General features: G+C 38.5%; 1 protein-coding gene across 8 annotated transcripts in view; it reads right to left on the bottom strand.

The window, feature by feature from the left end:
- SIK3 (SIK family kinase 3) overlaps positions 1-18,998 on the bottom strand; it is a 250,149-nt gene that overhangs the window by 103,622 nt on the left and 127,529 nt on the right. For all 8 annotated transcript variants that reach the window (XM_086679042.1, XM_086679040.1, XM_086679041.1 and 5 more), the window contains exon 3: positions 17,262-17,325. In XM_086679042.1, the coding sequence (XP_086535168.1) occupies positions 17,262-17,325 (64 nt within the window). The remainder of the gene's footprint in view (positions 1-17,261; positions 17,326-18,998) is intronic.

The following is an 18,998-nucleotide window of genomic DNA, read 5'->3' as shown; positions in this document are numbered from 1 at the left end:
TATCAGTACTTGATCCTTTTTACCACAGAAGGATATTCCATTGTATGGGTATACCACTTTTATTTATCCATTCATCAGTTGATGGAAATGTGACTTACTTCAACTTTGTAGCTATTATAAATAATGCTGCCATGCAGGGGCACCTGGGTGGTTCAGTCAGTTGAGTGTCCGACTTTGGCTCAAGTCATGATCTTGTGGTTTGTGAGTTCAAGCCCTGAGTCAGGCTCTGTGCTGACAGCTCAGAGCCTGGAGCCTGCTTCAGATTCTGTGTCTCCTTCTCTCTCTGCCTCTCCCCCACTTGTGCTCTGACTCTCTCTCAAAAATAAATGTAAAAAAAATTTTTTTTATTTAAAAAAAATAATGCTGTATGCACATGCTGTACAAGTCTTTGCACAGATGAGGCACTTTAAAAACACACAATCCTAGGGTGCCTGGGTGGCTCAGTCAGTTAAGTATCCGACCCAAGGTTTCGGCTCAGGTCATGATCTCGTGATTCCTAAGTTCAAGCCCTGCATCAGGGTCTGTGCTGACAGCATAGAACCTGCTTGGGATTCTTTCTCTGTCCCTCCCCCACTCACATGGTCTCCTTCTCTCTCAAATTAAATAAACTTTAACACACACACACACACACACACACACACACACACACACAATCCTTACAACAACCTCTAAGATAAATGGTACCATCAGCAGCAGCATCCTTATTTTCATCTTAAAGAGGAAGACATTAAGGCAATGGGGTTTAAAAACTTGCCCAAGCTCACAAAGGCTTTAAATGGAAGAATCAGGATTTGAATCACAGCAGTCTGACTCTATCCATGTTCTTACCCACTAACCATGCTGCTCTGTTTAACTCTACTTCTAATCCGTCTTCTCTATCCCCAACGCCACTACTTATCAGATAATCTGCAGCTCTCATCAATTTCATTGCCAATAGCCTAAGTGCTCTCCCAGACACTAATCTCATCGCCCTCAAATACACCCTTATTTTGGCACCAATGTACCCTTTCCAAAACAGAAGCTGGACCGTGTCTTGACCCTTGCTTAAAGTCCTTCCATGGCTATCATCTAAGAGTAGACAAAATTATAGTGGCCAAAGATTCATTTATTTAAAAATATTACGTGGAAATCCAGTAAGCATATTAGGTTTTAAAGGGGAGATACTATGCTTTTGTTGAACAGGAAGGAAAAATGGGAGGTGGCTGAACGTATTTGGAGGAAAGCATGACCTGTAAACTGTGCCTTAAATACCTACCATCTCAGAGAAGGCATCTTAGACATTTCCAAAGAACCTTTAGAACTTCTGGAATAATTCAAAAACCACCAGCATATCACTTAATCCTCTAAAAAACTAGTTCTAATTCCCTAAGTATACCAAGTCGTTTCATGCCTTCAAGTCTTTACTGTATTACTCGTCCAGAAAGCTGATTTCCACTCAGCAAACTTCTCATACTTGAAAACTCTGTTCAACCATCACTTCTTCCATAGACTTTTCTAACCCTCTCCTTATGCCAACCATTGCAAACACTGCTATCTTTATCACATTCCTATGGTTGGTGTCCCTCGTGCAATACGATACTCACAATGGAAGATAATATTTTAGATACAGTATGACTGCCACAAAGGGGAAAGGCACTACAACTCTTTCAGCAAATGTGAAACTGAGTGGGAATCAAACAGCCAACTACTGTCCCAAACAGTCTGGTGTCATAATCTGCTAATAACATCAGGATGAAGTTCCCAGCTAATAATCTTTACACCTAGAGCAGAAACTTCCAAGCACCATGATTCATCACCTCAAGCAACCTTGCAAAAACTCTGGATCAAACCAACCAACTATGTTCTTCAATCCTATACCTAAGCTGCCAACTACTGCTAACAAACAACCCATTAAAAAAGCCACAAGTGGAGTCCCAACAAAATTAAGATCCCCAACAATTGCTAACCTATCAATGCTGCCTATGAGTCCTTCAGCTTGTCCCCTTATCATCTACTTCTTTCATTTCCTTTAGATGCTATTCTGTGATCTCATCTCAGCGTACAAACTCTTTTCCTACTTTTCAAACACTAGTATTAGGAAGTCAGACTCTAAACTTTAGTCCCCCAAACATCAATCTCAAACAAATACTTCTACAAACTCACCAGCTTTCAACTCCTCCTTGAGGAATGCTTCATTAAATCTCACTCTCTCCCTTATATCTACATTCCCTCTGGTTCTACTGGTTCTTCCCCCCTCAAATTAACTACAGATGTAAACCAAATACATAATAAAAAGACAACACATATTCAACCAATGGCCCTTTTAGTCACCAATGCTCTCTCTTTACTTCCCATCATAGTCAACTCTCTCAAGAGTCATTTATACCACTGTCCTTCAAAGTTAGGGTGCTGATATTATCTTAGTGGTTGCTCTAGGGATTATAACTATGCATCTACTTCCAACTAATACTGACTTGATTCTGGTAAAATATAGCAACTTTATTCCAAGATGGCTCCATTTCCTCAACCTTCCTTTAGGTACTTGTATTACAGCAATATATCTTCAAAATCCAGAAATAAAGTGTTACAAATACTTCTTTAAGCCCTTTTCTGTCTTTTAAAGAATTAGGAGAAGAAACGGGGAAAGAATATATTTATGTAATCTTTTATTTCCTATATATTCATCTCTTCTGATTTTCTTTAGTTCCTCCTATGGATATAAGTTGCCATTTGGTGTCATTTCCTTTCAACTTGAGCACTTCCTTAGAATGCCTTGTACAGCAGGTCTCTCAGGCCCTGGTTACTTGGGAATGTGTTTATTTTGCCTACATTCTGAAGGACAGTTTTGCTAGATATAGCATTTATGGTTCATAGGTTTTGGGGTTTTTTTATTTCAGCCTTTTAAATATGTCAATCCATTGCCTTTAGCCTCTTTTTTTTTTTTCTGGTAAGAACTCAGCTGTAAATCATGTTGCTTCCCTGTATGTGATGAGTCATTTTTCTCTTGCTGCCTTCAAGATTCTCTGTCTTTCAGCAAATTGACAATATGTGTCTAGACGTGGATGCCTTTTGGGTTTATCCCACCTGAGATTCACTGAGCTTCTTCAAACTGTAAATTAATGTTTTATTATACGTTTTGGAAGTTCTTGGTCATCACTTCTTCAAGTATTTTTTCCTGTCCCTTTTTCTTTCTCATCTCTTTCCGGAATTCCCATTACAAATATGTTCGTATACTTAATCTTGTCCCACCAGTCTCCGAGGCTCTGATTATTTCTCTTCAATGATTTTTCTCTCTGTTCTTCAGACTAGATTTTTTTTCTATTGGTATTTCAATTTTGCTGGTTCTTCTCCCACTTCAAATCCGCTACAAAACATATCTAGTGCATTTTCATTTCAGTTACTACACTTACAACTCTAGGATTTTCATATTGTTCGTTTTTATAGTTTCTGTTTCCTTACTGAGATTTCCTATTTGTTGAGTCATTGTCATCATATTTTCCATTTAGACATGGTTTCTTTTAATTGTCTGAACAAATTTATAATAATTAAGTTTTTGCTAAAAATAACATCTAGACCTACTTGGAGAAATTTTCTACTGGCTACTTTTCTTCCTGAGTACAGATCACATGTTTGACGTTTCTTTCTTTAACATCTACAGTGGGTTGTTTTTTTTTATGTTTATTTATTTTTGAGAGAGAGAGACAGAGTGTGACCACGGGAGGGGCAAAGAGAGAGTGGGACAAAGAATCTGAAGCAGGCTCCAGGCTCTGAGCTGTCAGCACAGAGCCCGATGCGGGGTTCAAATCCATGAACTCTAAGATTGTGACCTGAGCCGAAATCGGACACTTAACAGACTAAGCCACCCAGGTCAACATCTACAGTGTTTTCTAATAACTGTATATTATAGTTAATACGTTTAGCCAATTCTGGATTATGATTCTTCCTCTTGAGGACTGTTGTTTTTGTTGCTGCTTTTGTTTTACTCGTTTTTATTTTTTTAGTAACCTTGTTGGAAGTAATTTGAGAATCTGTCTCCCTGTGGTACGTAGCCATTGATTCCTCCTGCTAAATTAAAAAATATATATATCTCGTGTTTATTTTTTAAATGTTTATTTCTTTATTTTGAGAGAAAAAGGGAGTGAGAGAATCCCAAGTAGGTTCTGCACTGTCAGCATGGAGCCCGACATGGGGCCCTATCTCACAAACCATGAACTCATGACCTGAGCCGAAATCAAGAGTTGCACACTTAACCAACTGAGACACCCAGGCACCCTCCCTCCCTTATTTCTATTCTTTAGCATGGCTTCCTTGACGTCATCCCTATGTCTACACTGATTAGTGATCAAACCACCTTCCACCACAAACCTACTGTTGAGTTCAGCAGTGCATTTGAAAGTTCAGAAAGCTTCAACATCAGCCTCAGCTTTTACTCTTTGCTGGGCTTTCTCAGGACTTCCCAGAAGATGCCAGTCCCCCAGTAAGCCAGATGTGAATGAAGAATTTATCTTATCCCGTTGTGGCTCTCTCATTAACAAGATCTCCCAACTTAATTTCTGGTTAGTTGACCATTCTGTGGCCTGCCCCCAGAAAGATCACAACTGCTAGCTAGCAAGTCCCACACTTCCTGTTTTTACTGACAACACGACTGGGCATGAGTGGGTTTTGATTTTTTGTTTTTGTCTTCTTTTCCAAATCAAATCAGAACAAAGCTGCTCGTTTTAAGGCCAGACCAGCTGGGGAGGGAAGAGAAAGGATATAGGGGCTCAGGCAACAAAGCCAAAGACACCCACTATTCTCATCACAAATTCAAAAGATTTTCATGAATTAAAGCTTCTCAATGTAATGTTTGCCACTGATTCATTTTCAGAGCCCTAACAATTTTTTTAACTTTTTTTAATGTTTATTTATTTTTGAGAGAGAGACAGAGTGTGAGTGGGGGAGGAGCAGAGAGAGAGGGAGACACAGAATCCGAAGCAGGCTTCAGGCTGTGAGCTGTCAGCACAGAGCCCGACGTGGGGATCAAACTCACGAACCGGCGAGATCACGACCTGAGGCGAAGTCGGACGCTTACCGACTGAGCCACCCAGGAGCCCCGAGCCTTAACAATTATTTTTGACAATCCTGCCACTTTTGTATTTGTTCCTTAGATGGAATATTTGCCAACGTTTTCACTCTGTCATTGCCTGAAGTCCTGTGATTTCTATTTATCTCATCATTTTCAATGTCTAATCTGTATATACTTTAGGTTACAGTTAATGTATTATATGACATTTATGTTTACATACATATATTTGAATAAGTTACAGTACACAATTTAAATGGTGTTATTAATAGGTTACATGATCAACTTTAGAAAACATTCTTAAAAACTCTCAGTTTCCCCTTCCTCACTATGCACTCACACTGCAGCCCATAACATTTTGATTTCTATTCTTACTTCACTAGTGCAACAGCTCTCTTTAAGAGCACGGAGGGGAAACCAAAGCAAAAGTGAATTACTGGGACTTCATCAAAAAACAAACCTTCTGCACAGCAAAGGAAACAATCAGCAAAACAAAAAGGCAACTGACGGAATGGGAGAAGACTTCGCAAACGACATATCACATAAAGGGTTAGTATCCAAAGTCTAGAGAGAACTTATCAAACTCAATACCCAAAAGAGAATAATCCAGTGAAGAAATAATCCAGGGAAGAAATGGGCAAAAGACATGAATAGACACTTCTCCAAAGAAGACATCCAGATGGCCAACCGACACAGGAAAAAATTCTCCACATCACTCATCATCAGGGAAATACAAATCAAACCCACACTGAGATACCACCTCACACCTGTCAGAATGACTAACATCAACAACTCAGGCAACAACACATGTTTGCAAGGATACAGAGAAAGAGGAGCTCTTTTGCACTGCTGTTGAGAATGCAAGCTGGTGCAGCCTCTCTGGAAAACAGTATGGAGGTTCCTCAAAAAATTAAAAATAGAACTACCCTACGAACCAGCAATTGCACTAGTAGGTATTTATCCAAGGGATACAGGTATGCTGTTTCGAAGGGGGACATGCACCCCAATGTTTATAGCAGCACTATCGACAATAGTCAAAGTATGGAAAGAGCCCAAATGTCCATCAACAGATGAATGGATAAAAAAGATATGGTATATATATACACAACAGAGTATTACTCAACAATCAAGAATGAAATCTTGCTATTTGCAAGTACCTGCATGGAACTAGAGGGTATTATGCAAAGCAAAATTAGTTGGAGAAAGACAAATATATGACTTCATTCATATGAGGACTTTAAAATACAAACCAAATGAACATAAGGGAAGGGAAGCAAAAATAACATAAAAACAGGAAGGGGGACAAAACATAAGAGACTCTTAAATATAGAGAACAAACAGGGTTGCTGGAGGGTTTGTGGGAGGGGAGATCGGCTAAATGGGTAAGGGGCATTAAGGAATCTACTCCAGAAATCATTTTTGCACCATATGCTAACTAACTTGGATATAAATTAAAAATAAATAAATTATTAATTAAAAAAAAAGAGAGCACTGAGAACATGTCTATCACAAAGCCAGAGGCTATCTCTCAGTCCTTATCATAATTTACCTTTTACACCATTCAGTAATGCTCCTTTTTGAAATTCCTATTCCCCTTGTCTTTTATAATACCTCAATCTTATTTCATCAACAGCAATTTTTTCATGTACTTCATGGCCTTACCTTCAACTTAAATACTGATGGTACTAAGGGTCTTATCCTTAAACCTATTTTTTTTTTTTAACGTTTAAATGTTAGAGAGAGAGAGAGAGAGAGAGAGAGAGAGAGGAGAGAGTGTGCGCGCGCATGTGCACCCACGAGCAAGCAGGGGAGGGGCAGAGAGACAGGGAGACACAGAATCTGAAGCAGGCTCCAGGCTCTAAGCTGTCAGCACAGGGTCCGACATGGGACTCAAACTCACGAGCTGTGAGACCATGACATGACCCGAGCCGAAGTCAGATACTTAACCAACTGAGCCACCCAGGCGCCCTTTAAACCTATTCTTTTCTGCATGATTCCACATCAGTGGACAACTACTATCTCTCTGGTAACGAACCGATATCCTAGGCTCCATCTTATCCCTGATTTCCAGACTGTGGTATCCAATGACTTGATGCACAACTTCCACTGACTGGTGCCTCAAACTCCATGTCTGAAGTAGCACAGTTCATCCAATCTATTTTTCATTCTTGTATCCTCTTACTAAATGACACTACCATTCACACACTAGCACAGTAAGAAATCTAAACATCTTAATACACTCTCACTCATTTTCTCCTTTAACAATGTCATTTTCAAAAGATTTAGTAAACCCCTGATATGTTTAATTAATGTAAAATTTAGAATACTGGCCACTTTTTTTTATATTAACAATGATAAAACAAATGCCTTAAAAAGGGCAGATGGAGTTGTTATTATGCAAGGAAGGAGAGGAGAGACTGCTACTTTATAAATACTAGCTCTGTAAATGAGCCACTGCCTGAGTCTAAATCTCAATAATAATACTCATCAAAAAAAAAAAAAAAAAAAAAAAACCTGTCTCACCCTCTCTTTCAATGGGGATTTAATAACAAGAGAGTAAAAAAATACTTCATATTTATTGCTGCTATGTCCATGACCCAAATTTTCAAAACAGAAATTTGGTTTGTATTTGTAATAAAAGATTCTTCCCAGAATACTTAATTGAAGTCTTTTTATATGGAAGAACAGATTCTTCAGCCTGGTAAATGGGGAAAAACATGTACTCTGGAGTCAGATAGTCCTTGGGTTAAATCTCAGCTGTATTAGCAATTAGTTACACCTTAGCCAAATTATTTAGCCTCCTTGAATCTCAGTTTCTTTGTGAAATGATGATAAAAATACCTGTATTTCAAGATTAAAATAAAAGACATGAAGTCACTATCTTACTTCAATCCCTCATCATTCTCAGATATTAATGTATACCTTCCTAACTGGCACTACCATCCCAATTCTTCCTCACATGGCAATAATTCGAGGTAAAGTTCAACTGTTTTACACTCTTGGTCCATTCACTCATTTACTCATTCATTCAATAAACAATGATTGATCATTTCCCTCAGTAAATATTTGAGTCCATCAGTAAGAACTGGAGAGCAAGAAGAGACATGGGGATAGATACAATGGTGAGCAAAAACAGACAGGACTCCTGATTTTCTGGAGTTCGGTGTCTGGTAGAGAGAGAAAAACCATTAAATAATTACAAAAATAAATGTAAAACCACAAGTGATATAAGTACTACTAAGAAAGGATACAGTGCAATGAGAAGGTGCGATAGGGAAACTGGCCAAGTCAGAAATGTCATTCAAAGCCCTTCATTATTTATTGAGCCTTTCCTATCTTACCAGCCTCATTTCCGGGCATTTTCTCAGATACGGCCTATATTTAAACCATACTCAACAACTTAAAGAGTATGAAATATGCCATGCTTTCTCTCATCTTGAAATCTTCTGAACGGGCTACAGCATTTCTGAAACACCTTATTCCCCTTACTTGGTTCCAGCAAGAATCAGAAGGGGCAGTTCTCGCATTACTTCTTTAATACCTTCATCACACATGATGCTAATATTAATCACCAACTACACCTAGTAATTGATTTTCTCCTTTATAGATGACTGGTATTTTATGAGGAGATATTGTGAAATTATGCCCAAATCCGGTCTTCAGGATGAGTTTCCCAGGGTGCTGAAACAAATTACCACAGGTAGATAACACTGAAGAATTATAATTTATTCACTCACAGTTTTGGAAGCAAGAAGTCCAAACCTGAGGTATCACCAGGGCTTCACTCCATCTAGAGGCTTTAGGGGAGAATCTTTTCTATGCCTCTTCTAGCTTCGGGTGGCTGTCAGCTTTTCTCGACTTGTGGCTGCATAATTCTGATCTACTTGGGTCTTTTTCAAGACTGCTTTGACTATTCTGGGTCCCTTATAATTCCACACAAATTTTATAATCTGCTCGTCAATCTCTACAAAAATGCCAGCTCCGATTCTGATGGCGATTGTACTTAACCTACACATCAGTCTGAGCGCTGCTGCCATCTTAACGATGTTAAAAATCCATGAATGTGGGATGTTTTTCCAATCATTAAGATCTTCTTAAGTTTCCTTCAACACTGTTTTGTACTTTTTAGACTATAATATTTGCATCTCTTTTGTTAAATTTATTCCTAAGTACTTTATTCTTATTGATGCTACTGTAAACTGAATGGTTTTATTTCTTCATTTTCAGATCACTCATTGTAAGAATACAGAAATACGATTGATATACTGCTCTTATATCCTGCAACCGTGCTGAACTTTTATATAGTTCTGATAGTTTTTCAGTGGATTTTTTTAGGACCTTCTATATACAAGATCATGTCATCTGTGAGTAGAATTAGCTTTATTTCTTCCTTTCCAATCTAGATGCCTTTTATAGGTCTTTCGTATCTAATTGCTGTGACTAGAATCTCCAGCACAATGTTTAAACAGAAGTGGAGAGAGATGAAATCTTTGTGTTATTCTTGACTGCCGGGGGAAAACATCTAGTTGTTCACCATTAAGTATAATGTTAGCTATGGGTTTTGTAGATCTCTTAACAAATTAGGAAAGTTCCCTTGGGGGGGGGGGAGGGGCGGCTGGGTGGCTCAGTTGGTTGAACATCTGAATCTTGATCTTAGCTCTGGTTATGATCTCACAGTTCATGGGACTGAGCCCCACACCGGGCTCTGTGCTGGTAGCACAGAGCCTGCTTGGGATTCTCTCTCTCCCTGCCCGTTCCCTGCTCATACATGTGCTCTCTCTCAAAATAAATAAACATGAAAAAATAACATGAAAAAACAAAAAGTTAGTTCCCTTCTATTTCTAATTTGTTGAGGATAGTGTTTTTATCATGAAAAGATGTTGGATTCTGTCGAGTGCTTTTTCTGCATCATATATGATTGTGCCATGTTTGTTTTTTCTTTCTTGATAGGATGCATTACATTAATGGATTTTTTACGGTTAACCAACCTTGCATTCCTGGGATAAGTTCCACTTGGTCATAGTGTGTAATTCCTTTTATATGTTAACTATTTTGTTGAGGATTTTTGCATCCATAGTCATAAGAGATATTGCCCGGTAGTCTTCTTGTGATGTCTTTGTCTGGTATTGGTATCAGGGTAATACAGACTGACCTCACAGAATGTGTTGGGAAGTGTCCATTCCTATTCTTTTCTTCTAGGAAAGTTTGTAAAGAATTGCTACTAATTCTTCTTTAAATGCCTGGTAGAATTCACCAGTGATGCCATCTGGTCCTGGACTTTTCTTTACATGTAGTTTTTTGATTACTGCTTCAATCTCTTTACTTGATGTATCTATTCATATTGTCTATTTTTTCTTGAATCAGTTTCAGTAGTTTGGGGCTTTCTAGGAATTTTCCCTATTTAATTAATTTCTGCTGTAATACTTATTGTCTCCTTCCTTCAGCTTGGTTTAGGCTTGGTATGTTCTTCCTTTTGCAATATCTTAAGGTAGAAGACTAAGTTACTGATTTAAATCTTTGCTATTACAGGCATTTTACAGCTATAAGCATCCTCTAAGCACTGCTTTAGCTGCATCCCATAGGCTTTACTATCTTGTATCTTCATTTTCATTCATCTCCACAGTATTTTTTTCTGAATTCGCTTTTGATTTCATTGACTCTGTTTACTTCAAATTATATTAATTTTCACATATTTGTGATATCCACAAATGTTTTCCCACTCTTCATTTCTAGTTTCATTCCACTGTTGTTGGAAAACACACACCGTATTATTGCTAACTCTTTAAATTCACTCAGGTTTGTTTTATGGCTAAGCATATGACCAATCCTTGAGAACGTTCTGTGTTCACCTGTGAAGAATGCGTCCTGTTGTTGTTAGGTGGCCTGTTCTAAAGATGTGCTAGCTCTAGCTAACAGAGTATTGAAACCTCCAACTACCCTCATTGTCTATTTCTCTTGTCATTTCTGTCGGATTTTGTTCCCTGTATTTTGGTAGCCTTATCGGACATATGATGTTTATAACTCATTATGTTTTCCTCATGTGTTGATCCTTCTATTAGTATAGAATGTTCCTCTTTACCTCTAGTAAGCAAAGATAAAGTCTTTTTTGTTTTCAAGTCTAATTTGTCTATATCAACATAACCAGCATTCTTGTTGTTGCTGTTTGCATAATATGTCTTTTTCCATCCTTTTACTTCCACTCTATTTGTATTCTTTAATCTAAAGTATGTCTCCTGTAAATAGCACGCAGTTGGATCATGTGTTTTTTTTTTTAAGTTTATTTATTTATTTTGAGAGAGACAGAGACAGCGTGAGTGGGGGAGGGGCAGAATGAGGGAAAGCCCACGCAGGCTCCTCATTGCCAGCACAGAGCCCAACACGGGGCTCAAACTCATGAAATTGAGATCATGACCAGAGTTGAAACCAAGAGTCAAATGCTTAACCAACTAAGCCACCCAGGTGCCTCAGATCATATGTTTTTAACTCTCTTTATTTATTTATTAACAATCACTGCTTCTCCATTGGATTATTCAATCCATTACTCTTAATGTAATTACCAATGCATAGTTGACCTTGAAAAACATGGGTTTGAACTGCATAGATCTACTTATAGGTGAATTTTTTTTTTTAATGAATACAATACAGTACTGTAAATGTATTTTTTCTTACAATTTTAGTAAAATTTTCTTTAGCTGACTTTATTGTAATAATATAGTAATACAGTATATGATACATACAATCATACAAAGTATGTATTCAACTGTTTAGGTTATCAGTAAAGTCAACAGTAGGCTATTAGTAGTTAAGTTTTCAGAAATCAAAAGTTAAACGTGTATTTTCGACTGCATGTGGGGGTGAGGAAGGGGGTCCACAGTCCCTCACCCTCAAGGGTCAACCCTAGTCAGATTTATGCCTGCCGTTTTATTTTTTATTTTCTTTGTATTTCATGTAATTTTTGTTGTTCTATTCCTCAATTACTGCTTTCTTTTGCGTTTAATGAATATTTTCTTTCTTTAATTTTAACATTTTTTAATTTTTTAACGTTTATTTTTGAGACACAGAGAGAGACAGAGTATAAGCAGGGGAGGGGAAGAGAGAGAGAGAGAGAGAGAGAGAGAGAGAGAGAGAGAGAGAGAATATGAATCTGAAGCAGGCTCCAGGATCTGCGCTGTCAGCCAAGAGCCCCATGCGGGGCTCAAACTCACGACCTGCAAGATCATGATCTAAGTTGAAGTCAAAAGCTAAGCCGACTGAGCCACCCAGGCACCCCATTTGGTGAATATTTTCTAATGAAGTGTTTCAATTTCTTTAATAATTTTTTATCATTTAAAAAACATTTTTTTAGTGAATGCTCTAGTGCTTACCCTATATATTTCATCTTATCCAAATGGCTTCTAGCTTATATTATCTTAATTTTGCAGTGACTATATGGAACTATTACTTCTTTATAGCCGTATTCCTTTTACTCCCTTTTGTAATAATTGTTCAATAAACATGACATCAATTAATGGTACAGATCCAACAATACATTGTTATAATTTTTCTTTACCGTCTGTAGTGAGTTCCTTAGCCCAGTGTAGTTTTTATCACACACCTCCTTTGGGCTGTTACTGGCAAATATATTATATATATATTGCATTATAGGGAATGCATTTTTTTATATACGTTATTTCATAAAACTGCTTTTTAAATATGTTAAGAGAAGAAAGGAGAAAAGTATGCATCTCCTGTCTTTTACAATTACATAATTACCTTTACTGGTGCTTTTTATTTTTTTATGTAGACTCAAACTACCATATGGGGTTACCTGCTTCTACCCTGAAGAACTTCCTTTAGTATTTCTTGTAAAGTGGAGCCCTCAGTTTTTGATTATCTGGGAATTCTCCCAGTTTTTTACTTTTGAGAGAGAGAGAGGAAGAGAGAGACAGAGACAGAGGGAGAGAGAACACATGCACGCAAATTGGGGAGGGGGAGAGAGAAACCTGAAGCAGGCTCTGTACTGACAGCACAGAGCCTGACACAGGCGGGGTTCGAACCTATGAACCCTAAGATTATGACCTGAGCCCAAGCTGGATGTTCAACCAATTGAGCCACCCAGGCACCCCATATCCCAGGTTTTGATTATCGGGGAATGTATTTATTTTGCCTTCGTTTTTGAAAGACACCTCTACTGGGTGTCTGTAAGATTATGGTTCATAGTTTGTTTGTTTTTTTTTTTCCTTTGAGCACTTTGAAAATGTTATCCTATTGCCTTCTGCCCTGCATTGTTTGCGCTAAAAAGTCATCGCTAACCTAATGGGGTTCCCTATAAGTGACATGTCATTTATCTCTCATTGCTTTCAGTATTTCCTCCTTGTCTTTGACTTTCACTATTCTTTCACTATGTAACTGTTTCAAGATCTCTGTGTTTAATACTACTTGGATTTTGGGGCACCTGGGTGGCTCAGTCGGTTACACACCCGACTAAGGCTCAGGTCATGATCTCGCAGTTCATGAGTTCGAGCCCCGCGTTGGACTCTGTGCTGACAGCTCAGAGCCTAGAGCCTGCTTCTGATTCTGTGTCTCCCAATCTCTCTGCCCCTCCCCCCTTGTGCTCTCTCTCAAAAATAAATAAAAATATTTTTAAAAATACTACTTGGATTTTGTTTAGCTTTCTGCATATTTAGGTTATTATTTTTCTATAATTTGTGAAGTTCACAGCCATCATTTCCTCTCATATTTTTTCTTTTCCTTTCTCTCTCAACCTTCTGGTACTCCCATTAGGCTTATGTAGTTGCACTTCATAGTGCCCACGTTTCTCTTAAGTTCTGTTCCTCGTTTTTCTCCCTCTTCTTGAAATTACATATTCTCCATCAATCTATCTACACTACACATTTGCTTCGTCTTCTGCCAGTTCAAATCTACAGTTAAGCCTCTCTAATAAATTCTTTCTTTCAGTCATTTTACCTTCCTATTCCATGATTTCCATTTGGTTCATTTTTTAAAACATGACTTCTATTTCTTTATTGAAACTCTAATTTGATGTGACATTGTCACCATATCTTCCTTTACCACTTCAATCGTGAGTTCCTTTATTTCTGTGAACATGTCTATAACGGCTACCTTAAAGAAACTGTCTGGTGTCTCCGACAGTTTCTTGGCTTGCTTTTTTTCCAGTGCATGGGTCATACTTTCCTGTTTCTTTGCATGGTTCATATTTTTTTGTTGTTGGAAACTACACATTTCAGATAATGTATCATAGCACCTCTGGGTACTGGTACACTTCTCCCCTTCCAGCACATGTTACTGTTATCTGCTTGTTTATTTGTTTCGTGACTAATGGACTGTGTCAGTGAAGTTTATTCTCCCATAGTGTTCAGCTTCTGTTGTTGTTCCACAGGGAAGCACAGATTTGGTATATCCACAGTTACCCTCAGCTCACGGGATCACCATGGTTGGGGGGGTGCTCTCTTCCTGTCTTTCCTTAACCACACCCAGCTGTTAAACTCCAATAATTGCTGGCTGGTTGCTCTATTGTTTTCAACAATGCCCTGGGGAATAAATTGGTCTTTAAACAATCAAATTCTGATTCCTTTGAAGGAATAGTTTCTGAGATCAGTGTCTGACTTTTGTTCTGACCTCTGGAAGGCTCGTTCGACGTTTTATTCCCTGGATCTCCTATGGGGTAGCTTGTACCTTGAATCTCCTCTCAAATGCCTTTACCACAACCTCCACTGTTCTTATGAATGCTTTTAGCCTTGAACTTCCTCATACTCTGCTGCAAATGAAGTCAGTTCCTTTGTGAACAAATTAGGAGCTATGTCTTAAGGTCTGTGCCTCTCTTTAGGCAAATCTCTGAGCCAGGGGTCTGAAGTCAGCTGTGGGGTACAAAGGCAAAGTTCCCTCCGAGTGGCACTCCCACTATAGGAGCAGAGAGCTCACTGGAAGGAGAGGGGCACAGTCTGGGGTCCTCTCAGTTTTTCTCTCGTGCGATGGAACTACCAACTTACAATCTGAGGCAAGAACAGTCTGGGCTCCAATATTCTCTGTGTGCTGCGACCAAACTCTACAACTAGAGGCTAGGCAGAAGAAGGGAGTCCCTGCTCCTAAACTACATTCACCCAAGACTTAGTGGTAACAGGCAGCTGGGGACTGGAAGAGAATGCTGATGTCCTGTTCCTCTAGGAGCCATTAGTCTAGGTTAGAGTTGGAGGGTCCTGTAGTCTGAACTGGAATCTCCCCCTCACTGAGTTGACAAGGAGGGAGCAGTAATGGTTTAAAAACCACAGCCTCATTTCTTACCAAATTTTCATAGATGCTCTTGAATAAATGTCTTCATTTGCTGTTCACACTTAGAACCATGGTTTTGGGGGTTTTCAGCACTTTCCACGTTTCACTGGGAAGCGGGTCAGCGGAGATCCTCATCCTGTCATGACAGATGTCAACTGCCCAGTTGCTCTTTAACATGGAAGTGAAGGAAGCAAAGTGCTAGGGATCTATTTGTGTGATATCGTTTAATCTTCACAACTGTGAGGCAGATATTAAAGACCTCACTTTTACAGACCATGAAACTGAGTCCCAGAAGCATTTGATAACTTGCTCCAATCAAAACAGCAAATAGGGGGCAAGTAGCTGACTCAAAACCAGGTCGAACTGCCTCCAAAGTTCATGTTCTTGATCATGCCCATCTTTTCATCTTTTATGAGCCTTTCCATCCTTTTAAAAACCTGAGCTCATGCAGTAGTCATATCCCTGTGCAGTCACAATGATTTATTTAGGTAATGCATCATTTTCTTTCTCATGTAGGTCTTTTATAATAATACCAAGAGAAGTACTATTCTGTTTGTTCATGCCTTAAGCTACATTTCCACATAGAATCTCTAACCAGGGCATTATTATCTTTTCTGTACTTTTAAAAACTGTTTTTCTGAAGAGCAAGGTAGATCTGATATGCAATGGATTGGAGTCTTTGATTATTATAAATATTAAGATGACAAGGCCTCTTTTCTCCCAAGACTACTATTGTACACAAGCACATACACAAAGTCAATTAAAAATATTATTAGGAAATGAAAATACAGCCTTGAAAAAACACTCTGAAGACTTTTAGGCCCAAATTGTAAGATTTCAAGGAAAGCTTTTAACACACACAGACGCAAAATCCATACAGTCACAAATGACCAGTCACTAATAAAAAGATTCTACTTTAGGGGCCCCTGGGTGGCTCAGTCATTGAAGCATCGGGCTCTGTGCTGACAGTTCAGAGCCTGGAGCTGCTTCAGATTCTTTGTCTCCCTCTCTCTCTGCCCCTCCCCCACTTGCCTGCGTGCTGTCTCTCTCTCGAAAATAAACATTAAAAAAAAAAAAAAGAAGATTCTACTTTCAAAGTTATCTCATACTTTTAGATACACTTAAAAACTTAAAAAAAAAAATTGGACCACAATGTAAACTAAAACATAATCCAAAAAATAAATAATCTACATGAACCTAAAGAAGAAACATTTCTCTGTAGTTACTTACCAAACAAACAAATTAAAAATAACAAGACATGTGAATCTAAATGTGAAAAGTTTAGCCTTTACCTCTACTTGGCTCCATTTATCACTGTTACCAAAAAAAAAAAAAAAAAAATTTTTTTTTTTGGCCCGTTTTTACCACCTCAAAAAGTCTGATTTCCTGGCAACAAATCCCACTGTTTAATTCTGATGTTGTGCTAAGTGTTTAAGAAAAAAAAAAAAGTTACTGCAGACAGAACCTCCCAAACTATAAGAATCGTCAAGGGAGCTGGGAACACGCAGTAAGGAATACAGTTACATGTAATATGTAAACAAAATTTAAAGAAAGCATTAGAATGAGACTGTTGGCTCCAAGGGGCGCCTTCACACAAAACAGAGGCCCATCCACTGCAGGGGTTCTGCCACACACGGTGACCCCAGGCAGATGTAGCAATAGCAAAGACCCTCGGCTGCAGGCACCTGCTGTATGTTCAGTAGGGAGGTTTGTTTTTGCAGATCTTTAATCCCAACTGTTACCACCTGATGGAAATAAACAGAACACCTCTGCTGCGGAAACAAAGAGGGTGAAGGGACTTAAACAGGTAAACCAAAATAAATGAAAATTCTTGATTGAAAAGGACAGCATCAAGTGACAGCCACTCAAGTGACAAAGGCATTGAATGGCTATTTTAGGTTTGCAATAGTGTGCTCAATAGCTTTTTAAAGAATGCAATAGAGGTACTTACCAAATATTTCCCCTCCACTAGCATATTCTGTCACCAGATAAATCATCCGTTCTGTCTCCATAACCTGGTACAAAGGCAGGAAAGCAACAGATAGTGACACAAATGACAGGCTGATAAACTGACAGGAAGAGAAACTAAGGAATCCTCTTTTGTTGTCTGAAATATTAATAACCATTACTGCTTACAGGAAACTTAAAACACTGGAGGGGAGACACACATAAATGCTATAAAGAAGGGGGCGCCTGGGTGGCGCAGTCGGTTAAGCGTCCGACTTCAGCCAGGTCACGATCTCGCGGTCCGTGAGTTCGAGCCCTGCGTCGGGCTCTGGGCTGATGGCTCAGAGCCTGGAGCCTGTTTCCGATTCTGTGTCTCCCTCTCTCTCTGCCCCTCCCCTGTTCATGCTCTGTCTCTCTCTGTCCCAAAAATAAATAAACGTTGAAAAAAAAAATGAAAAAAAAATAAATAAATAAATAAAAAGAAGAAAGGGGGGAAATAGGGATCCCTTCACGTTCTTATTTTTTTTTTTAATTTTTTTTTAACGTTTATTTATTTTTGAGACAGAGAGAGACAGAGCATGAACGGGGGAGGGTCAGAGAGAGAGGGAGACACAGAATCTGAAACAGGCTCCAGGCTCTGAGCAGTCAGCACAGAGCCCGACGCGGGGCTTGAACTCACAGACCGCAAGATCATGACCTGAGCCGAAGTCGGACGCTTAACCGACTGAGCCACCCAGGTGCCCCCCCTTCACGTTCTTAAACGTAGGAAGGATTTACTACTTGAGACGGACGTTTTGTTGTTTCATGAGACCTCTGCAATCTCATAAGCTCCACAAAACTGAGAAGCAAAGAAGCTGCCAAAAACCAGAAAATTCACATTCGACACTGATCACTTCCAAGTTCAAAAATGTTTCCCCCAAGACCCAATCAAAACAAAAAAGCCTAGGGAAAATGGTGGGAATCACTTAAGAACTGCATAGAAATCACATATGGATATGTTTTTTTTAAGGGACAGGACAACTTTCTTCCCTGCCATCCATTTCTTCAAAATTGGGAAGAATCATGTAAATATTCAACACTGCAATATAAATTACTCATCTACATTTTGTTTTGGTCCCTATTTTGCCTTTTTTATTTAGTTTTATTGTGTTGGCAGTCCTTTCTTCCTTTTTTACCTTTATCACTAAATATTTTTTAAGGTAACGTATGAGTATATATGCTCATGATAAATTTTTTAAATGCCGGTATATGAACAAAAGGCCAAAGATTTTCCTCTTCCCAGCCCCCTCATCCTATTCCCCCAAAGGAAACACTGTCCATAAGTCATTTATTCCGTATCATTCTAGAGCAATGCTAATCAACAGAATACAATGTAGGCCACATATATAATTTTTAACTTTTCTAACAGCCATATTAATAAGTTTTTAAAAAGTATTTTTAAAACTTAGTATTTTATTTATCCCAGTAGTCCAAAACATTATCATTTCAGTTCCTCATTTGCTGTAGCTACATTTTGATACTCAATAGCCATGTGTGGCCAGTGGCTATCATACCGGGCAATACAGCTTTAGACTTTCACCATAATTCATTGGTAATTATTTTGCTCAATTATTTCCCAGTTACTTGACCTTTGATATCTTTACACATCAATATCATGTAACAGCATTATGTGTTATAATAGTAAATCTCTTCTCTTCTTTGGTATGGTTTCATGGTAATCTGTCACATGAGTGCACGTTAC

Source organism: Puma concolor, chromosome D1 (genome assembly GCF_028749965.1).
Source record: "Puma concolor isolate L17-30 chromosome D1, mPumCon1.1.hap2, whole genome shotgun sequence".
Classification (NCBI taxonomy): Eukaryota; Metazoa; Chordata; class Mammalia; order Carnivora; family Felidae; genus Puma; species Puma concolor.
The sequence above is the reverse complement of the archived record's forward strand: the minus strand, read 5'-3'. Positions and strand labels throughout refer to the sequence as shown.